Source organism: Corvus moneduloides, chromosome Z (assembly GCF_009650955.1).
Source record: "Corvus moneduloides isolate bCorMon1 chromosome Z, bCorMon1.pri, whole genome shotgun sequence".
NCBI lineage: Eukaryota > Metazoa > Chordata > Aves > Passeriformes > Corvidae > Corvus > Corvus moneduloides.
The window spans coordinates 57,483,937-57,506,565 of NC_045511.1; the positions used below are offsets into that span (position 1 = coordinate 57,483,937).

Here is a 22,629-nt window from a genome sequence, read left to right on the forward strand (position 1 = left end):
CCAGTGCACGTCGTCTTTCAGAGTCAAAGGTTCTGTCTCAGTCCCATGGCCAAGTGCGCTAAATTCATTGCAAACCTACACAGTCAAAATAGAGCTGTTCAACCACGGGCACTTTTTTCAATTATCTAAACCTATCCTCTTCCTCAGAAACAACAGCACCATGTTGGATCCCTATGTCTGCTCCCTTGAAAACTTTGCTTACTGCTTGTTCCCAGAGTTTTTGAAGCTTTCTGTTGCTCTTTAATCGTCTTTTACCAGTACTTGGGTTATCCTGGTCCCACTTCAGAAAGTAATTTTTTTTCCCTGAGTAGGTAATTTATGATTTAGAACCTGCTGCAATTATGTAGGTATTTTTGTTTGGAGTTTGGGAGGGTTGTTTGTTTGTTTATTATTTGTGGGGTTTTTTGCTTAGTTTGGTTTGTTTGGGGTTTCTTTTGTTGTTTTGTTGGGGGGTTTGGGGTTTCGTTGTTGTTGTTTTGCTTTGTTTTGTGTGGTTTTTGGGTTTTGTTTTTGGTTGTGTTGTTTTGGGGTTTTTTTAACAGACTAAGACAGCATTCAGCTGTAGAGAGCTGAAGTTATTTTTTACTTTAATATTACATAATTTAAACAGGTACTGACTGCAGCATAGTAATTAAACACCTTGATGCAGCAGCAAAGTACACGCAGGTCATTTAATACATTAAATTATTAATGTTTGGGTTGGGTTTTAGTTGGCTTGTTATTGGGATTTTTTTGGTTTGTTTTTCTTTTAAAGCAGATTGCTTTTTGAAAGTGTATGACATTAGGGGATATTGTAACTTTCTGTTTCAAATGAGAATGCAGACTGTGTCAACTCCTTTCAGTTCAGTGTAAGATGGCCCTTGCATTTGTGAATGTATTTAGGATGTTTATGATCCAAACTTAGTAATAAGTAATAACAGAGTGAGCTGTGGGAGCTCTGGTTTGATATCTGGTATAGCATCTGCCCTGGTGTGTATTCCTCAGCTGCAGGCTTTGTTTTTAGGAAACATGAGCTACCCAAGTCTTCCTGAATTTAGGTCAGCATTGTCATTGTCTGATTGTCGGAACCTCAGATAACCATGGCTGCTAATCTAGGAAGAAAACGAAACTCATTAGTGCTCTCTTTTCACATGAATGTCTGTGAAAACGACAGACAAAAATACTGCCTGATACAATAGTAGGGTCAATCAGAAGTGTGGGAGGCAAAATATAAAGCCCTTTTGTTCTGTGTTTTTTTTTTTTTTTCCAATGCCTGCTCCCTTTTCATGCTTTTGTCTCTGCTTTTGTTTTGTACCAGCAATCTAGAACTGCTTTTGAGAAATTTCTTCTTATTTCTTAAAGGTGTGCAATTATTTGGGGTGTGGTTTATATACATGTGAAGTGTCAAGTTTAGGATGTCTAGTTAGACGTGGGTATGTTTTCACTGACTCAGGCATGAGTTCACATATATTGGGCCACTGTGGCTTTTTCGTAAGACTGGCTCAATGATACCTCTCCCAAAAGCATTGTGTTGTTATAACCTCTGTTGTATCAAACTAATTTTTTAACATCCACGTTGTATTGATAAACTGAGCCTGAGCTTAACAATGCAGCCTTATCATAGCCAAGATTTCACATGTTGATTCAAGCTATTTGTTATTTGCTTTGCCTCATTAATTTTTGGTTGGGTTTTTTTAAGGCTTTAGAGAAAACCCATAAATCTCTCCTGCACGTCACTCTTAACAGCAAGGCTGTCTGTAGTCTGGCTTGCACTCTCTATTCTAACATCTGCTTCATCATCTAGCTCTGCTTAATAGCCAGCAGATTTGACTACTGGTGTCTCTAGCCTCCTTAGCACAACTTTGTATAAGCTGATTCTGAGAATCGCCAGGAACATATGGACTATTCAGGGAAGGGACGATCTCTAAGGAGGGGCCAAAAGCAACTGCAATCCCTGAAGCTGTGAGAAAGAAGTTTCCAGGTCCTCCTCTGTCTTTTCATTCCCACCTCCCACACTCCCAGTCTGATCCTTGATGCTCCTCTACCTTAAGATTTTTTTAACGGATCAGGCTTTACATATGTGCTGGTTGTGGTGCAAACAAAACACATGCGTGTTCTGGAAGTTAACAATTGACTGCCACAGTTATTCTTATCACTTGAGCAAAAGCATGCATGAAGAGATGCTTGTTTCTTTGCTCTCTTAATAAAGGATTCTTTGATCTGTAGCTATTACACAGATTTTTGTTGAAAGAGGAGAAAGAACAAGATTTTGTTTTTTTCACAAGATGGAAAGTAATTTGTGGCTGCATTGGGCAATGGTTGTCTCTTTTTTAGTTGGGTCTGAAGTGACTGAAGATGTGATCATGCTTCTGTCATCAGTTTACATGAAGTATGCTCTACATCTAATTAAGAGTGTATGACTGTTTTCATCTGTCGAGGATTAGAGCAAAGGAAGCTTTCGCTTTGATCTCGTAAATGTTTCTTTAATGGAGAAAAAAGCTCTGTCATTCTTTCCCCATTCTCAGAAATACATTGTACTTTCTGAGGCATCACATGTATGTTCCCAGTTAGGAGAATTGCACTGCTTTCTTTCCAATAAAACTTGGTTCCTGTTCTCCTGAAAAAACACAAAGACAGAAAAAGTGGAGTGGATGATAATTCTCCAGCAGGAAACAATGGATGAAGGTATGTTTTAGACTTTTTGTTGGCTCTACAAAAGCCGTCCTTCACTAACAATGCGTGTACTAGCAGCTTTGAATTTCTGTTTCCAAATAAAGTTGAAGGAAGTTGCTAAACTGTGAGTCAGTCTTTCTCCCTCTAGATACCTGGAGATTTCACGCACTATTTAACCGAAAGCAGTACTTGGGAGTAATTTGTGATTGTTGTGTGGGCTTGGCCTCTCTGTGTACAACACTAGTCATGGGGCTCCTTTTCTAGTCAGAATTAAAATGCTTTGCTCAAAGAGACAAAAGATGGACCAGAGCTGCACTTAATGCTTTTTAGACTTTGTATAGCACTGGCTTTGAAAAGTACTGTGGGGAAGTTTTTTAAGAATTATTTCTTAGATATATAAGGGGAAAGTTCAGAGTTAAAAAAGTGTTAAGGGAGAGGCTGGACAGAAAGAAATATCAAAACTTCATAGGACAAAGTGTGGTGATTGGTAACTGAAGTTGTTAATGAAACCAACTTTGAGGGAAGACTGGATTTTATCAAAATATTTCTGCTTTTGAGTAAAATAGAACTGTCATGAACTTCTACAGTCAGAAGATTCTTAAATACTGGAATTGTCAAAAACTGCTCACTTCTTGTCTTGTGTTTTCCTTCTCAGTACTGCCTTTACGATAGAGCTATCAGAAGTCAGGATGCATGCTGGCTTAATGACGTTAGCTGTGCTTGCGGGCTTCTAGTACTACTCTACTTTCCTAAGCTTCTTAATGCTTTGTGTACAGATGTTTAAAGTTGTAGTTAAGTGAATATTTTTTTTTTTTTTTTTTTTGGACCTGGAGAAGAAATTTTTTGCTTAATTAATTCATGTGGTTTTAATATATTATTTTACTTAACACATCACTACATTTCAGACTACATACTCCTTATCAGCCTGCAACTATGTAGGTGAATTTTATTTTTTCCTCTGACAATTGTAGTGGTATTTCCTGAATCTAAAAAATATTTGATTTTAATTTGCTCTTCTGAGATCAGTCACATGGATTGCTAAGTAATTACTTGAGATAGTTCAGTGTGCACATGTGCTAACATAACCTACAAAGTGATTGAATATTAAACACCAAATATGGCTAATGCAGGATTGTAAGTAATGTAGGATCTCGAGACAGTTATACAAATCTTGTTGTTAAAAGCTAAATATTTTACACCACAAGAAATGAAAATTAGCTGCTTTCTTCTGGGTTTCTAAATAAGTCGCATGCAATGTGATACAACCCCAACAGAAATACACACATGCCTAATAATACTTGGGAATAAGTAATATGCACACTTCTAGGCTTCAGTCTTCCTGTCACATCTCTTCTTTCTAAGGTTTTATCTCTATTGCTGCGTAAGTGCATAATATTTATATATGTAACTATATATATTTATAAGCATTCATTTCTTACTATCTATGAAGCATTACATCAACATTTCCTTAATTAATTTTGCAATCAAGTACATCTCTTTGAATATTGCAATTTGACAGCACTGCGATGTTTCCGAAAGTCACTGTTACTTCTTTCAACATGTGCATCTGTCTCCACCTTAGTAGTCCATACCTGAGGTCTTTGGCACGCATAGTTACTTACCTCATGGTTAGAACAATTTTGACATGGGATGTGGCTTCTGGCATCATGTGAGGCACGTTTGAATGACTAGTAGGTATCATAATGGGAGTCACTAGCTTTCTTAATTCTGTACAAGACACATAAGGAAGTATTTCTCCATGCCTTTTCTGAGTAGATCAGATAAATCCCTCATGACACTTCTAATGTAGAGACCTTCCTTGCGCTTTCTGGTGAGAAAAGTTACGGCAAAAGCTATTTTTGTCTGTCACTCTCTAAAATGGTCTCAAGTTTTCTGTGCAGGTCTCTTTTATTCCCTGGATGGATTTGACAGAGAAGTTACCTAGTGCTCCATTAGCAGTTGAAAGATTACAGACAGCAGAGATTTAGCAAAGGATTAGTCAATTGGAGAGTGTGCATTATCCGGCCAGGCTTAGAACCATGATTGTCTCTTCGATCATTTTCATTAGTGTCTTATTCAAATATCGAATTACATAACAATGACGTTTCTGGGGAATCTGGTAAGAGTTTTTCTTTGGTTCCTCTCTCTCTTCTACTAACTGTCCAAGCCTGGGAGAGGAGAAAAAAGCATTATTTTTTTACTTCAAACTTGTAGCATGTTTTAAAAAGCAGCATTTCAAATAAGTGAAGAATCATGACTTCAGTTGCAGCGTCTGCGTTTGGATGATAACTTAGCTTGGTGGAACTCTTGAGAAAGGCAGGATGCGGTACAAGAAGTACATAACTATTTTAGAAGCAGCGATAGGTATTACTCCCCTTAACAAGAGGGAACTGCTTCCTGAGGGTAGACATGCAAATCTGTGGCAACATCCAGGGTAAGTGTTAAAAAGCAATCAGTGAGAAACTATGGGAAAAATTGTGCTCACCTTGAATCATGCATTTTTAAAACTTGTTGTCAGAAAGAGGAGAGTTATTTATAAAACAGGTAATTTTTTTTTTGTACCTTCCAAGCTCTGTATCTTCAGCAGTTGTGGTTGAACTTAGCAGTTTTATTAGAGATTTCTTTGTACTCCTTGTCCTTGGCTAGAGGAATAACTAGAAGATGGTGTTATTTCTAAATCAGGAGTTTGCTGAAGAAGAGAAAGGATAAACATGTGTATACTCATCAGAACAAAAATGAAATGGCTATTTTGTACTTTTTGCTTGCTACTAACCTGATGTATGTGTGTGTTTCCTGTCTCCCCATTTAAAAATATGCATATTTTTATTTTTATCTGTAAGAGAAGAAATTTCTAAAATGAGAAAAGAAAAACACTTTCGTCTGTGCAGGCAACTTTACTTCTCTGTTAAGAAGCAGGAGTTCATGATACTTAGGAATGCCGTTTCCCTTCAAGAAAGTTTTTCTGATTTTTATTAAAAACAAACCAGAGTGCTTTCTTGTACCACACAACTTGAGTATTAGGCTTCAGAAAAATCTTTCTATATGTAACTGTTGTGTGGAAAACGGGGTTGTCATTCTCTCCCACCTGCTCCTGTGTGAGTAGAACAGATGGATCGGTGTCTTCACAGTCCGTCTGGTCTCTTGTATTTTTGTAATACAATAGAATGCTGTCACCTTGTTTCAGACTTTGCAGAGGAGTGCAAACTATGAGAGGCTTTTGTCCAAGACCAATTAGTATGTTTCTATTGGTTTGGAATAGTTCTGTGTAAGCAAGACTTCAAAGAGAAACTTGATTGTAATTGTGGCTGTTTGACTATAACTGAATTGAGATTTATCTTTCAATTTTTCAGCAAAAGCGCTTTCTTTGATGCTGGTAGCAACAGTAAAAGCAAATAATCTACTATTAACCATATGATTTTTATATATTTCTTTCAGATCTATCTCCAGAACCACAAAAGCTAGTCTAGAAAATACACTTTTGTGCCTTTTTATTAACACAAGTGTTGTTCAGGTTGGTCCTAAATTTCCAGTGTTGTGTTAATGAGTGCTTGTAGGGCTTTTTGTTAAAAACTTGCCCATTAAAAGGGATTCTCAGTACAGTCTATTTGGACTCAGGACAGCAGAGTGTCCTAGACTGTGACTTCCTTTGATTGTTCCATATAAAATATCAACATGCGAATCTCCGTGATTTTTTCAGCTGTTCCTTATATGTTGATAAAATGGTACATGATTGTTCCTGCTGTTTTGAGAAGCTGTGTTGGAAAGTAATGATATATTCTTGTAGAATTCTTAGTTTTCAAGTGGGTTAGTCTGGCCAAAGTCACAGCTTGAATCAAGCCCTCTAAAAATGAAACTTATTAACTGTAATGTCTATTTCTTTTGTAACTGTGATTGCTTGTCTTTCATCTACTACTGAGTATTAGTCAGTATCAAAGTACAAAACACACTGTTAAAATTTGTTTATATTTCCAGCATTCTTATTCTGACAACTCCCTACTTTCAGGGAGAGGTTTAGTTAATGTAATTGTTAGACATGGAATTTCAGGCTGGTTAAGATGTATTTGGATTATGCTTGGATTTGCCATTCCAACAGTTTCAGAAAAGCAGAAAAGCTGTTGTCACTGAACTGTAATAGGGATCCCTTTTATGTATTTTATTAAAAATTTCAGGGAATGAAAGGTTGGTAACCAGCAATAGTGGCAAAGTAAACCAAGTTTACATTCTTTGTTAAAAAAAATAAAAGTGTCATAAAAGTGTGAGTGTGTGTGTACAGAAAAAATTTGTAACATAATGAGACCCCTTCCGAAATCTAATACTGAATATAGGGTATAGGGGTTCTCATTTGTCAGCTCCTTACTGCACAAATCCAGGTCCATAATTAAACACTTGTTTTTCTTAAACATCTCTTAAAATAAAAAATAACACTAGAGTGTGATGCTAGGTCCAGAGCCACTGTTTGAAAGTTGTAAGAATTCTGCTTAAAAACCCAGACTACTGTGCAAAAGAAAGCCAGAAAGGCAGATATGCTATTTTGCTAAGATACTAATTTATATTTTCATATCAAAGACATTACAGAGTTAAGTTTTTCTACTTTCATCTTTGCTTGGAATAGTGATGTGATTTCTGTGACAGATTGATTTTTATAAAGTTTGAGAAAGGGAAAATGACAGCAGCAGTGGTAGTTAGGTTTAGTTTGCTTGTGTGACTTTTCTGTAGCCTTCAGAATAGTATTCTGTGCACAGCCTGGAACAAGAAGGCTGAAGTTTGTTCATAATGCACAGTATAGCTTGTGCTGCTCTTTGGTGGTCACATAAACTCATATAAAGCATCTTTTGGTTCTGCAACTTCTGAAATCATGCCTTGATTTAAAACAGTAATTTAGTTTTATAAAGATGCTTTTATGCTGGAAGAGCATGGGGAGAAAGGGGAAAATAACCTTCTAGTTTCAAGGTGTGATGTCATGCTTGCATTGTTGCATGTTTTAAAAAGTTAATCTGAACCAAAATGTATTTTTTAAATATTTTAGAAGTTTTAATTTTGCTTTTTCGAACCTGTGACCTCATTATATTTGTGCTCAGGAAGAAGTGGGTGTCACACACAAGACACATCAAAACCTGGGGGAGACTTGTAGACAGTTGGGGAAGTTCTGCAGAATTCTTTCAGTATCTCTTTCTTCCATCTTTCAGGCTAATGGAGTATAAACCACAATGAAAAAACATCTATACATTGCGGGGGGGGGGGGGGCGGAACAAGCAAACAAACTCAAACCTGCTAAAAGTATGGCTAATATACTTTTCTAGGGAAGTCTGGCTATATCCTTCTTTGAAGATGGAACACTTTGGAAAGATGTTTTTGAGAGAAGAACTAAAATTACTGAGTTGCTTAAAATTACCAAGTTGCATGTTGGTTTTCTTTTAAAAGCAAAACAAAAGCCACCAACAAACCCTAACCACTGACTTGTGTTTCTATTTCTGTCAAAAGTTCCTTCTGCATCTTAGTTAAACCATTGATTTTCTCTTTTCCTACCAGGGGTAATGAAGGACTCAACCAAGGGGTCAGGGGGAGGGGGAGCCCTGTGACAGGGATGCTGAATGGAAGCTAACATGCTACTTGTGTCCAAGAGGGGTAGCTAAAGCCTGTTGAGCAGGGGAAGGAGGACAGAAGATTACACTGGGAATTGTTTCCTTTCTATCATTTGGCAACTTAAGTTCTTAAGTTACCATCTGATGTCATTGGAGCGCATGTATCTGATTGTTCTTACGGAGGTTATGCTCAAGACACAATACTGTTACTAGCTTTCCTGTGTACAGTCTTGTGCGAGCTAAACAATCAGACTAAAACTAAATTGAAACAAAAAGCCAGATGGTTTGTGGAGAGTACCAGTGGAACAAAGTAACTATAAGTATGCTTCCTGTCAATATCCTATTTCATTGGCAAAAATACATTGATTGCTTTGCATGCAGGCTTGTGTGTAAATATTGCTGAGTATCTCCTTTTTTCAAACACTATTTCCACTTGGTTGCCAGGGAAGCTAAACCATCCCAAACTAATCAGGGAAATATATTTTATATCCCCTTTATCTCTAGGACTTCAGTGGTCCAGGCTTCACAATCACTCTTTTGTGGTTATAGGTGACTGAAATGAAACTTTGTTTTTCAGGGAGCAAACTACTGCACTGCCGTCTCCTTGTGAGTGGGACTGGGAGCACAGCTGTACATCAAGCCCAAAGCATCACACAGCAAGTAGACAACGGCACTCAAAAATCATCATTCCTCCCAAGGTGACTAGTCAAGTTGCATCAGTTAGATCTGGCCATTAGTTTCAAATGATGTATTCTTGTCATGTGCTAGCTAAGATGTATATTCTTTTGACTATGTTTTTACAAGGTTTTAAGAAATTGTAGTTAATAGAGTTACATGAAATTAGATCTAGTTATTTTGAATTCCCAAAGAAACTTAAAATTATTACATGCACATCTGCTGAAAACTTGATGATGTACAACAGGCCTCCAGAAGAGGAGAGGTTTCTGCAATGAAGTCAATCTTCTGCTAAAGTTATGCAAATAACAATGCACAGGCCTGTACTAGTTCATCTGTTAGTTAAACATTGGTAAAGAATGGATGTAATCTATGATGATGTCTTCAGCAAATATAAATATTTAGCATGGACTTGGGGATAAGTAAATTACTTTATTTAAGCACAAAGGGTTATATTAATGGGAGTTGCTTGGTGACTCAGTCCTGAGAAACAGAATAGCCGCACACAGGGAGAGTTGTTTTGCTGCATATTTTCTTACAGTACATCATTAAGGTAAATATAATCCTTTTGGCATATTAACCTTGCTTTTGAAACCTTTTCTCAAGTGCTTCCAGAAGGACTATAAAAAGTGTCCTTAGTTTTATGTGTTGATCAAACATGCTTGGCTTGTTTTTGTAAGTCATTAACAGATGATGATTTTAAGAGAGGAAAAGATTTTTATGCTGATGTTTTGCAAAATTATACTTGACTTAACTTTCTTTTTTTAGATGAATAGCTATTGCTGCTTCAGTAATTTACTTAGAAACGTGCATATCTATTGTTCTGACTTTCTAATTTGTGACATACTTAGCCAAAGCTACTTCTCTGTTTTATTTTCTGGGAGAGAGGGAAAATTTGATCTGAGAATATCAGTGAAACATAGCTAGGCAGGAATGTCTCAGCTGAGGTCTCCAGCAGCCTCTGACATTTTCCTCAAAACAAAAACTTTCAGTGGTAGGGTATGCAAACTTTACACCAGGGAATGTGGATAGTAGCAACCTCAACTCTTAGCAAAAGAAACTCCAGAACCATTTATCAGCAAGGTCAAGATGGCTCAGAAGGTGCATCCAGCTGCTTTGTCTGTGGGCTTCTAGGAGTTGTAGAAATGGCAAGTGAATGACTGGTATGGCTGCATCCATCTGCTTTCTCCCTGATTTTTCTTGCTGTTCACTTTTGGACTCTTGCCAGCTCACTTTAGTCATTTGTGAAAAACATCACCCAAAAGTGGGCATTAGTACCCTAGCTGGGACCTTGCTGTTACTGAATAGGGCTGCAGAACTGCTTTGTTTCTTAATAAGCTCGTCAGCAGGAGGTTTGCCAGTATAAATAGGATGGGGAGAGGCAGAGCTTTGAAGCATAGTTTTCATGCTCTAAAGAACTAACTTGGCTGAAGAACTGCTGTCTGGAGATTTGTTTTTTAAATTAACTCCTATACCAGAAAAGAAAAAGTAACACATCTTTGTGTATGTTACGTCTTGTGTAATCTGCATATTCTTTTGCTTGTTTTTAATAAGGATAATGATCTCCATGAGAATAGGATCTTTGTTTTCTTTATTGCGTTGTCTTAATTAATTTGAGCCATAACAGTTGATTACCATGGTGAAGTTTTTGATGTTGTAGGGCTTGACTTCTAGTGGGGAAAGGCAGATAAATAGCTAAAAGCAGAGGATTGTTTCACAGCCTTGCCAGGAGTAATCAAGAAACATGGAGAAGAGAGGAAGGAAATAAGATGTAAGCAAAATGAATGTTCAAACAGAATGTGCCTGCTGTTTAAAATGAACAAGTTGGGGTTGGGGAAGAGATTTCCTTTTAAGTGTTGATACACATTTTTGTATGGTGTTTGGGGAGAAAAACAGTAAACACTTCTGTGGTTTGGATTTGTTTAAACTACATTGTTATTTCATTCTTTAGAATAACGGTACTAGGTTTTGTAGCTTCTTAAAGTAGTAGAGGTCAAAGTGCTTATGCCAAGGAAAGTTGTTTCAATTTGCACAGTCTGTAGAGGAGGGGATGGGGGTGGTGTGTGTGTGTGCTCAAGCAGAGTCACTGTTAAGACCCCATTTTGCTCTCTAGCAGTAGGTCAAACAATTTCATTTCCTTGCCTTACTAGTGTAATTTTCAAGGAACTGCAGTGTAATTTAAAACATTGCTCAGATGAAAATGTGTTTAGAAGAAATAGACTGTATTTCTTTTTCTCCCAACTATAATTTTTGTTAACTGTTATCAAACACCTCTGAATATTCTCATGCTGTTTTATCTATCCTATGAATATGCTATACATCTATATTTTCTAATTGGCATATTCTTTGCAAAAAGAAAGTAGCAACAAACAAAACAAGCAGTCTTCTGGTTTTAAGTAGAATAAACTTGTAATGTGAAATCTAGTAGAACTGATGACTGTCCAAAACATTGAGGAAAATATTTATTACATTACATTATAAATATATGTATACATTACTGTATTTCATACTGTTAATGTCTAGTGCTGTTCCTAGTTTTTCAGCATGTAACAGTGTTTCAAAACTTTTTGCGAACTTGAAATTGAGTTTACGATTCGCTTACAACAGTGCTGCTTCTTGCTCTAAATCACTATCTACATTTTAAAATTTTTATCAGTTTGAGGTGTCTCAGTAAATCTGTGTCTAGGTTTAAAAAATTTAAAATATTCTGCTCTTCAGAACATCAAAATAGGTGGCCTCATAAGTGACAGAGGATTTTACACTGTTGATTACCCCATAAAAAATATGTACAAAGTGTGGGATGCTTTTTATGTTGAGCTCTGTGTTTCTTCTTGGGACATCTATGCTTTCTAAAGTAACAGCCTTAGTATTGCTGCTTTGAGACTTGGAAAGTGCGTATAGCTGTTCGTCCGTACACTAGATCAGAGACAGCCAACAGACCAGACCTTGCAGCTGCATGCCAAAAACTTTATGTTGCATAATCACAAGCTGTACTTTGGAAGTGGAGACAAGGGGCAGGAAAAATTGCATCATTCTGCTTTAAGCTGGCACTTGAGTCATGCAGTAACTATGCTATCACTCTATGATGCTAGTAGTATCATAGAGTGATAGCATAATTCAGGTGGAAAAGGACCTCAGGAGGTTTCTAGTGCAACCTCTCCCTCAAAATAGGGTCATCTATTGAGATCAGAACAAGTTGCTTAGGGCTTTACCCAGCTGGGTTTGAAAACCTTCAAGGACAGAGACTGTACAACTTCTCTGCAGTGGATCCATGGTTTGTCTGTCCTGATGGGGAAGATTCTTTCTCCTTATGTACATCTGAACTTGTCGTGTTTGAGCTTTGGCCTATTGTCTTATCCATCTCACACTACTGCTAAGAACCTGGCCCCATCTCTTCAATCTCTTCCTATCAGCACGAATGGGCTGCTGCTGAGTGTCCTGAAGCCATCCTTCCTCCATGCTAAACAAACCCAGCTGCCACAGCCTGCTCTTGTAGGGTCAGTGCTTCAGCCCCCACCAGCTTGGTGACCCCCCGTTGGACTCACTTCTAGACATGGTAGCAAGTGCTAGGATAGTATTCAAGGTGTCTCTTCTCCAGTCCCCCCAAGACAGAGATTAAGATTACTGTGCTATACATGTGACAACCCCAGTGTAGAGCTGCATGTTTGAACTGTATGTATATAGCTCCTGAGCAGTTCGAGAGTCAGAGGTCAGCTACCTACACATCCTCTAATCCTGAAGGTTGAATCTGTTAGGGCCCAGCTTACTATATAAAGAAGCGGACGTAATTGGATTTATGAATCATTTAAGTAGGACTGGGCTGCCTGATTTGTGTGATTTTGCAGACTGATGACAAATGGCAGTCTAAAGAGATTGCCTGGAAGGGAAGGGGGAAAGGCTGTTTGACAGCATGGTATTTTTAGAAACTTCTACAGTGTCTCTCATGACAGGATCATGAACACTTGCTTAAAAACAAGAGCAAAACTGACATCTCTGTTCAGATAGTTCAGCAACTGGACTAGCAGCCTACATTCCCAGTATCTCTTTCAGAAATCAATTCCCAGCTCTTTAAGGAGGTTGCCTGTTTGCCATGCTGTCTAGCAGCACACGAAGTGTTGAACTTTAATATTTAAAGAAACAGAAAAATGGATTGTCAGAGGGACAAGGTTAAGAGGCTTGATGGTAGAGAGGAGGTGGAAAGAACCTGAGTCACAACATAGTTGCTGCAGGCAAGTTGCAGAACAGTCTTACTTGATTGGCTGCAGTAACTGTGAGAGGCAGCTGCTTCTTTTAAATTTGCATCCTGTAGTGTAGTGTGAAATGGGTGTTCCCTCTGTGGATGCTAGAAGTGGCACAACTGCTTCGTTCACAGTAGCAGTAGATAATTTATGGAATACGTCCTAGGTTTTGCATGACTCAGGCTACAGCAAGTGATCTTTCTAAATTAGTGCTACTCAGACCATAGATTCAATGTGATTGTAGGCAAACAATGTCTCCCTTGATTACTTAAACTGAAAATCTCAATGGGAAATGTGTTCAGTGTAAGTTATTTGCATGTTTTTCATAAAGTTAATACCAATAATCTTTCCATTAATGTTATTTTAAAATTTCTGTACACCTCCATAACATTCCATGGAATTCCCTGCAGATGCTGCTGCTTTGTGCAGTTACTGCACATGCAGAATAGTCGGTCCTAAATACTGCAGAGAACAGAGCTGCAAATTTGTGGCTGAGTTCATACAATTTTGACTTGGTACCCAGCCTTTACTCTACATGATGCAGTATCCCTTGCAGGACTGACTATAACTGGGCCTGCCGCTCCCATTTCAAAGGGAGACCAATGAGTGAAATGTGCATGCAGCCATGCCTCCAAACACTCAGGGTGCTTAGGGACCTGCACAGACACATCAGATCATTTGACTGGGGCTCTTGCCCCTCTTCTGCTTGTTTTGCTGTCCCAGGTGAGTTCTGGCTAGTTTATAGGTATTCTGTATCCACACTGGGGGGTCTTGGGTGTTTCAGAGAAGATGAGACAGAAGGAGGGGTTATATCTAATTGCACACTATGTGCTTCTTTGAGCTGCAGGTTAGGGGGTTGTTTTTGTTTAACTTACAAGGGAAACTTATCACTGTTTACATTGGTACCTTGTATCCTTTCATTTGTTGTTTAGCTGACAATATCTTCTTTTCATAAGGCCTACCTGCATATCCATCTTTGGAGGACATCCTGATCAAAGACCAGGCCCGAAAGTTTGGTCTTGGTGGTTGAATTGCAGGATAAGAAACCTGGCAATCGTTACTACACTGTTTCTTACATCAGTCCATGCCATCACTATGAGCATCTGGGTATTTGGCCAAGCTCTAGAGTGAGCATGAGCACTAGAGGCCACTTAGTGCTCACATTTGCAGGCTGGTATGGGATGATTTATATGCCCATTGTGGCAGAGTAGCTGTTTAGTTTGAGGAAAAAAAAAAAAGCAGGAAAGGATATGTATACTCTGCTCTTACAAGTGAGAAATTTTATGGACAAACATGAGAAATATTTTGATAAGCCCCCATGGATTATTTTCCATCTGTTATTGTAGGAAACGAAACAGCGACAAACTGATAGGCCCTTTCCAGATGGTGTTTTGTGGCAAGGGATTGAAAACCAGCCTATCTTGCTTGCGTAACTGTGGTCAGTTCCCACATCTGTGTTACACTTACCTCAGGTTAGCTTAGTGTGTTAACCCTGCTTGCTGACCTACAGCTCAGGGAAGTATAGCCTCTATTAGTGATAACACCTTGTGGCTTTGATGAAGTCACAGAACATGCCAAAAGGAGGCTTTAGGTCAAGCCACAGCTTTTGTGGCCTCTTGGCCTTGGACAGGATAGGCAGACCCTTAGATTGCTCTGACTGGCACTGCATGCACTCCTCAAGAAGCTGTGTCTAGTGGGGGAATCAAGTGGTAGCTGTTCATCTTTTGCCAGAACCTGTGTGAAAGGAAGCAGCTTCAGGAGGTTAGTGCTCTACATCATGCTGCCATGAAGTTGGTATGTGTTAAGAAACTGCAGTCACAGAGATCTGGTGCCTTCTCCTTTCTCTTTTCCTCCTCATGTCTGACAAGCACTTCTTTTCAAGAAGTGTATTGCCATTCAGCTTAAAACAAATGTTGCTCTTGCATGGAAAACTCTGTAGTTGTCTGCAGCAAAATCATGTTATTTTCATTGTGTCATGTCATTTTAACAAGTCCTGGACAGTGGATTTCTCTGCCAATGCTGTGACGTCTCATTCTATGCTGATGTTGCCAGACAGTACTCTTTGGAAAGTTGCCTCCAGTTTGCAGAGGTGTGCACTGGTGTGGAGAGTGACAGCTGTTTTGCCTTGCCATGCTGTATCTCATGGACAAATTCTTGATGCCAGAAGCTATCATAGGATCCCATGCGTGTGAAGAACCTGGCCCCCTGTGCTTCATTTTTCCAAGTGGTCCTGACTTTGGCCATATGCCAGACTGCTAGTGTTGCAAAAAAGTTGTATGGTATCACTCACTTGTAAAACTGAGAGGAGGAACAAGATGAAAGAAGAGCAAAGCTCTTGCTTTGGCTTTTTTTTTGGCTTTTTCTCTTCAAATTTGAGGGTAGGCTATACAAAGTAACAGGCTGCTTGCCTTTTTTTTTTTTTTTTAACATTGGCTTAAGAAAGTTCTTCCTTTACAGTTGGTTCTCATTCTTAGCTTCTTCCTTCCAAGAGTTGATTCAAGTATTGCCTCATCCATCCAAAATAGCATAAATCCAGGAAAACAGAAGCACTTGGGAAAGAAGTCTTTATTTCTGAATATAATGTGGTTGAATTTCTGCCCATCTTCTCTTCCTTAGTGCTTTTAGTGACCACTCATTTCTGCAAGCTCTTGAGAACAGTTAGCTCAATAATGTGCTTTGTTTAGAATATGTAATTACAGCCCCCAAAGCAAGCAATTTGGCCTCTGAATTAATAGCAGTGGTGTGGACTTCCACACAGTGGTGTGGACTGATGTGGAAGGCTGTTAGGTGGTGAGAAGGAAATCTGACCCAAGCTGTGGACGTGGGGAGTCCGTCGGCTGTGTGGGGGCTTTCACCTCCACATCCTCCTAGAAACACACTGACAGCAAAGGTGGACATGACTGGTGCATGTCTGTTTGACAGAACAAGGCTGTGGATACTGTCCGAAAGCCTCACGTCAGAAATGCTGCCCGGGCTTGGGCCACAGGCCCCACCACTCCCGTTTACCCTGTGACAGGCGTCAGCTGCTGGCCGCTGCCAAGGGCAGGAACACAATAAATATTTTTGTAAATGGGGAATAACAATTCTTTTCTTCCCAGGGAGAATGGAAGTGTTTCTTCGCCTTCCCGGGGCGTTTGCAGGCATGATTGGCTGGCGGCGGGGGCGGCCGGGCCCCGGCAGGACAAAGTCTCTCTGTGGAGGGCTGCTCAGAGCCGGCTTTGTCCCGCCGGGCTCCGGCCGCCCCCGCGGGTCTCCGCCGCAGCCCCTCGCCAGCGGCCCGGCCGGTTCCCTCGCGGGGCGGAGGCGGGAGAAGCATTCCCGAGGCTGCCGGGACTGACCGCCAGCCCCCGGGGCCGCGGGCGGCGGGCCCGGCGATGTTACTATGGGAGCGACGCAGGGCTCCGCCGGGAGCGGCCCGCGGGAGCCCGCGGCAGGGGCGGAGCAGGTGGGTAGCACCCCCGTCACTCACCCACCGCGCTCCTCCTGCTGCCGGGCTCACCCACCGGCACCCCTGCCCCGGCCGTGGGCCCCGAGGGGAGGGTCAGGCGGCGGGCGGGGGCGCGCCTGTGGCGCACAGGTGTGTTTCTGGCCCGCGGGACTCACCTGCGGCCGCGGCGGCACTGCCGAGCCGCGCCGGGACCACCCGCCCTGCGGGCGGAGAAGCCGCCCGTGTGAGGGGGGAGGACCCGCTCAGTGCGGACTGCCGGTTTGCTCCGCGCTTCCCACCGGCGCGGGCTGGCGGAGACAATGCTGGAGCCGAGGGCGGTGGGAGTACTGTGTTTTTTCCAGTTAAATGGGAGCGTGGAGGCAGCCTGTCCTCCGCAGCTCTGGCCGGTTCCTGCGGCGCCTGAAGGCGACACGTAATTTTTTATTTTAAATACTGGTTGGGCTCAGGGTGCAGGTCAGTATATATAACCGAAAACAACCCCAGTTTCTGTGGAGGAACAGACTCACAACTTTAATGAAGAAAATCTGCTTCCCCCTCTCACTGGTCCGGGCTTTTATTATTTTTTAGACTGTGAGTTGCTGAACTGCAGTGATCAATGTGGTTATGGAGTTGTAGGCAGCATCTGTCAGGAGCGGAGGGTGGTGTGGTCTGCGTGCCGGCATGCAGAAAACTGAATTTATCTGTAGTCACTTCCCCCACCCCCATTAAAATGTGGGTGGAAGCCATAAACACTTATTTACACCTCATACTTTGTTTGTGGCTTGTACGATAATCAGTACTGTTAAGTGTCCTTGTTGTGTATGAAATCTGTTTGTATTAGACAATGTCTCATATTGCATGTGTTAGTGATGTTTACTGGCCATCGGTGAACTACCAGGTGATTATTTGATATGATTATTTTCAGACTCTCTGTGTTCATGTTGTTTTTTGGGGTTTTTTTGTTATTGGTTTTGTTTGGTTAGGGTTTTTTTCGCCACAGAGTGCAGTTGATCTGGGTAGCTTACTCCACCCTTCTTGTTCTGTTACCTTCATGCTCACCCGTATTTGAGTATTTCATCTCTTCTTAATCCAACTTGTAAGCTCTTTGACACAGATCCCAGCGTATTTGACTCTGTTGCTGCAGTACATTTGGTAGGTAGGTGTAATCATTTGCTGATGGCTCTGGTGAGAGAAACAGCCATAATAATGTGCTGGTGACTTGTCTTGCCAGGGAGGGTCTCGTGGCGATGAGGTTTACGTGTATTATCCTGAGATGGATGGAAAGTCTGACTTGTGCACATTTGAGCTACAGGAGTTACAAAGCCTGTATTTACAGATGTACACTTGGTATGGCTATAGCTTAAATACTTCATTTAAACAAAATTATGGTCAGTATGGAATGATTCCTGAAATAAGACACTTCACAGTGTATTCCAACAAATGTTGTATTGCCAGACTGTGTCCTTCCGTTTGTCTCAAATAGCAATAGTTTTTTCAGCCTGCTTTTATCAATATTGGTGGAATCCTTTTGAACTTAATGGCAGTGCTTCTGTTGGCTTGATAAAAAGTGTTGGTTGTCAGGTCTCAAATGCATGTATGGTGTTTCTCCAAACCATTTTAGGGACTGCCCTTCATGTAAAGAAATGAGAATTAATTGGTTTGGTTAAAGCTGCTTTTTGTTTCACACTGCATGTGAGTCCATGCAGTGTTGCAGTAGGTTGTGTTGGCTATGAATTCAGTGCCAGCTTCTCTGTCAGCAAAATGGGAGCTCTGGCTGAACTTTCCCTCTGCCTATTGTGTGAGACTGTGAGAAAGCTCATGTTTCTTATGTGGACTGAACTTAAGAAGGGAGACATTGTTGGTGCAGCTACTGCAATGGCTATATTCCTTATAATACAGTTACTAATAAGGCCACGGTTCCATTTATTTTAAAAAGACACCAGTTTGCTCATTATTTTGTAGAAAAAGAGAGAAAAATAACATGGAGAGATACTACAGCTATGAGTTCTAGCTTCCTCTTTATTTTTCCTAATGAAGTTGTGCAAACAATATGAAATTTATAAAAGTACTAGGAATTCTGACTGTAATTCATGGATGTTAAAATTGCAAATTAACTTAAAATCACTTCATTTTAAAAATCTGTATTTGGAATGTATTTCTTACCATGAAATTGAAGAACTCTGCAAGAATTCTGTGTGATCCATGATGATAGGAGAGACATATACTGCAAGTATCAGCCTTAAGGCAGAATTATGCTCCTGAATGCATCCTAACTGGAGTGTACAGTGGAAAACAATATGTAAATGCAATTATTCTCAATGTTTTGTGAGAACAAAATACCATCTAACTTACTAAATAGTAGGAGAGATGCCTTCATGAACTCTTCAGGCATCTCTATCCCACATCTTTAAAATACGGTGAAGAAGAAAATGCTCCTTCAAGGCCTGCATTTGTGGCAGTTAACTAAACAGGCAGATAATGAGCAGCAGCTTTCCATGTCTTGTGTTGTGCCCTATTAAGTAATAAGAGAGCAATATCTTTTTGTGTATTCTGGCACTGGAGTTTCTAGATCTGATAAACAATACTGCATGAGTGTTTCACAACTGAGTTTTGGATGGTTCTTGTTAAAAAAACACAGTACAAAAAAAAGCCCAACCTTTGAAAGAAACCAGCTCTCATCTACAGCACCCAAATACAGCTACAGGAAATAATGCATCTATGTATTATTCATTTATTTATTACTTAGTGCAGTCTAAGTATATGCATATTATTATCTTTGCACATGTGTACCTATTCTGTGATGAAAGAGTATTAGAAATGCTCACCCCTTATGAATCCTACTTCATATGAACTTTTCAGAGATAATGCGAGATGTCCAGCTAGACTGTCATTCTAGGCTCCACAAACAAAGCTCTGAGAGGCAAATTGTTGGCCTTTGACTGAACTGAGCAGCTTGCTGCCAGGGTCAGCGCTTGGCACTGATTGCTCTTTTTCCTGTGTTCCAGCACTTGCAAAAATCTAGTGGATAATGTGTGTTTCTTTTAATGGCCGTGGCTGAGGATTCTTCTGTCCAACCAGTATTTCAGAAGCTTTTTGAAGAGTTGCAGAACATGATGAAAAATAACTTATATTTTTTATTTCTTTGTTTCCATAACTAATTCTCATTCCAGAAATAAGAAGTGGTTTTGGTTATTCTGCTCATAGAGTTGATACATTATTAAAGCGATTGAAGTGACAGTAGCATAGCTAATTGGTAGCATGTGTGTGCGTGCTCTTTAGATGATGCATAAGAACTCCTTTTTTCTGTGTGGCACTGTACTTGTATTGTTTTGTCTGTGGGCTAAGTAATGATTATACTTCGGCTGTAAATTTTTATTTTCTACCACTTTGTTTCCTAAAAGTCTTACAGTGGGGATGATGTTTCTGACTCGATACTTTGGCAGGAACTCCCTTTCAGTTGCTGACAGTTGACAAATACTGGTACGTGCTTTATCTCAGTATGATGTGTTACATTAGGGCAAAAAATCCCTGTGTCAGACTTCTAAAGACATAGTGTTGATTGCAGATGGATGCCTACTGACATTTCCAATAGCTGCTGTGTACTCAGCTCCCCTTTGGCAATAATTCTTTCCTGGCTGTTTGTGTGCAGTGCCCAGTGCACCTGAAAGATTTAAGGATAGGTTAAGATGGTGGAGGAAGGTGAGGAGTCTTGTACCTCAGAGACGAGCTATTGGTAGAATGTGAGACCCACTCTGTACCAGAGTACCATTGATATATCCCTCTTTGCTGTCCCTTTAGCGTATGTGAAATACTTCTAATCTAATTCTGACATATGTGGATGTCTGAAGTATGTTCTGTCATTTTCTGAATGGCTTTTTGTTTGACAGGTTATTATGATGTCTATTTAAGGTTGCTATGGGGATGAACTATAGAATTTAATTAGCTAAATTTTATCCATTAACTTCTCTCCCCTGTTTTTGTAATATGACCTAATTTTCAGCCCCTTTTCAAAGCTTTCTTTTCCTGCTTTATGTTGTAGAAATCAGTAGATGAGTTCCTAATGTCTTCTGCAGCAATAAGAATGGACTGAAACTCTTGGATCACAGTAATTTGAAAAAAGGATTAAATTGTTCTTAATTTTTTTTAAAGCTTGTTCATCTATAGGCAGGTACAGAACTTCATTTTCTTTCAGCTGGGAAAAAAGCAGAACACTATATTATAGTTTGCTTCTGCTTTGTGTGTCAGAAGGTTCTTGAAGTGTATAATGCTCTTTCATGTGGCTCAGACCACAAGAAGAAAACTTTCTGTTCCAAATCTCAGCTGAGAATGAACTTTTAGTTGCTGCCAAAATGAGATTTGCTCTGGGTGGTAATTTAATGGAAACATTTCTAAACCTTAATGATTCTGAGCTGTTTTGTTTCCCTTCAGTCACATACGCAAAAGGACTCTCTTGGTTTTCTTTCTTAGTTCTTTTCAAAGCCTCATGTGGTTTATGAATGTTGCAAAAGGAGGAATAAAATTTTTTCTGTCACTTGCTGAGCTTGTTCTGGTTAGCTTATTCCTTGTGTACTCAGTTTGCAGTTCAGTGGAAGTGCCCTATTTCATATGGATGTGTCAGTTTGGTTTCATTTAGTGGTTGGAATGATGCCTAAAGTTACTTACATTTATGTTACATGCATGTGAAGTGTTGAGTCGGTGGAAATATTGCATCAAGGGCTCTAGTTTTAAATTGTTCTGCTGGCATCCTTTCAAGTGAAGCAAGAATGGCTGCAGATAAAGTTGGGTTAGTGCTATGGGAATGAACCGGACACATGAAAGTCACTATCTTGATCAGAAAGAAGAGGGGAAGCTGACTTGACCCCTTTGCCCCTCGTGTTGCTTGTTTGTTGTCATTACCTCTTGGTAGGAATAATTTCTACATAAGCTGGAGGCATATGTGGTAAGTTCTTTATAACAGTGTGTTCAGACATTAGTGAAGTCATGCATACCATGTGCATAACTGCATGGGATACTTTGAGTTCACATCCAGCCTTGCAAAAGGATTGAGGGAAAGGAATGGAAAATACTTGAATTTTACCACTCTTATCTGCCCTTCTATTGTTTTCTTGCCTCAGAGCATTTTATCAGTGTTATCAGGTATGGGTGAATTTTAGTGTAATACTACTTCGTGTTGGGTGGTAGGTTGCTGGTGACACTGTCCCAGAAAAATTCAGAGCTGTGTCTGTATGATTGATTTTGTTGTTTGAAAAAAATAATGATACGCCTTTGGAGGCTTTGAGGAGGAAACTTTGCTGTGAGTAAAGGGATTCTGGATGTGTTCTACTGAAGCAGGTGCAGCTGGCTTAATCCATTGTCTCATGATATTTTAGGTCTTGGGAGGGGCTGGGTGATTATTTGTTTCCCCTTCTTCCAACTACACTGTGAGGAGTATCAGTATAAGACTTACAGACCTAAAACCTTCAGATGCAATCCCCCAGATCTGCATTTGCATCCTGCTGTCTGGATGACAGGAAAATTGCTAAACTCCCTTTTGCAACAGATTTTGTTTTCATTTTAGCTATGTGCAAGACATGTTAAAGTTTAGGAGTGAACTTCAGCAATGCTCTCTGGCATGTTGAGACATCTTGAGAGGGAGATGTGAGTTGCTTAAGACCTTGAAGGCAGGAGTGTGGTGGTAGAAGGAAAGGAATGCAGGGAGGAGATATGACTAGTGTGACGGGAAACCAGTGAAAAGTCAGCTAACAAATCAAGCTGTTTGTTGTGGCATGTATATGAATGATGCTGAATGTATGACTTCAAGCTCAAAACACCTTGATTTTATAGAGTTTTGGTGTCTTTTTGGTCAATGTGACCTTCAGTTTGATGTTTGTGTTAGCATTGGTAGTTGTATGAAATGCAATGTGTGGTGTGAATTTTATGGGGTTTTAGGCTTAGATATGATCAAATGTACTGTTAAATTTTATACATTACACAGAGCTATATTCAGGTTTATTTCCTTCAGACAAGGAAATAAAGCTAATGTGACAGTGTGTAGTAAGATTACATACTTAGGCAC

At 39.9% G+C, this 22,629-nt stretch overlaps 1 protein-coding gene across 6 annotated transcripts in view; it reads left to right on the forward strand.

Annotated features, from left to right (window-relative positions):
• The window catches only part of TJP2 (tight junction protein 2), a 64,637-nt gene that overhangs the window by 4,129 nt on the left and 37,879 nt on the right, over window positions 1-22,629 (forward strand). For 3 of the 6 annotated variants that reach the window (XM_032095136.1, XM_032095138.1, XM_032095135.1), the window contains exon 2: window positions 8,812-8,932. Coding sequence is in view for 2 of the 6 variants with exons in the window: in XM_032095131.1 (XP_031951022.1) it covers window positions 4,974-5,086; window positions 8,812-8,932 (234 nt within the window). In the remaining 4 variants the exon portion in view is untranslated. Of the gene's footprint in view, window positions 1-4,850; window positions 5,087-8,811; window positions 8,933-16,419; window positions 16,593-17,025; window positions 17,049-22,629 lie in introns of those variants that run through there. The other 3 variants (XM_032095131.1, XM_032095133.1, XM_032095137.1) reach the window with 3 other exon arrangements.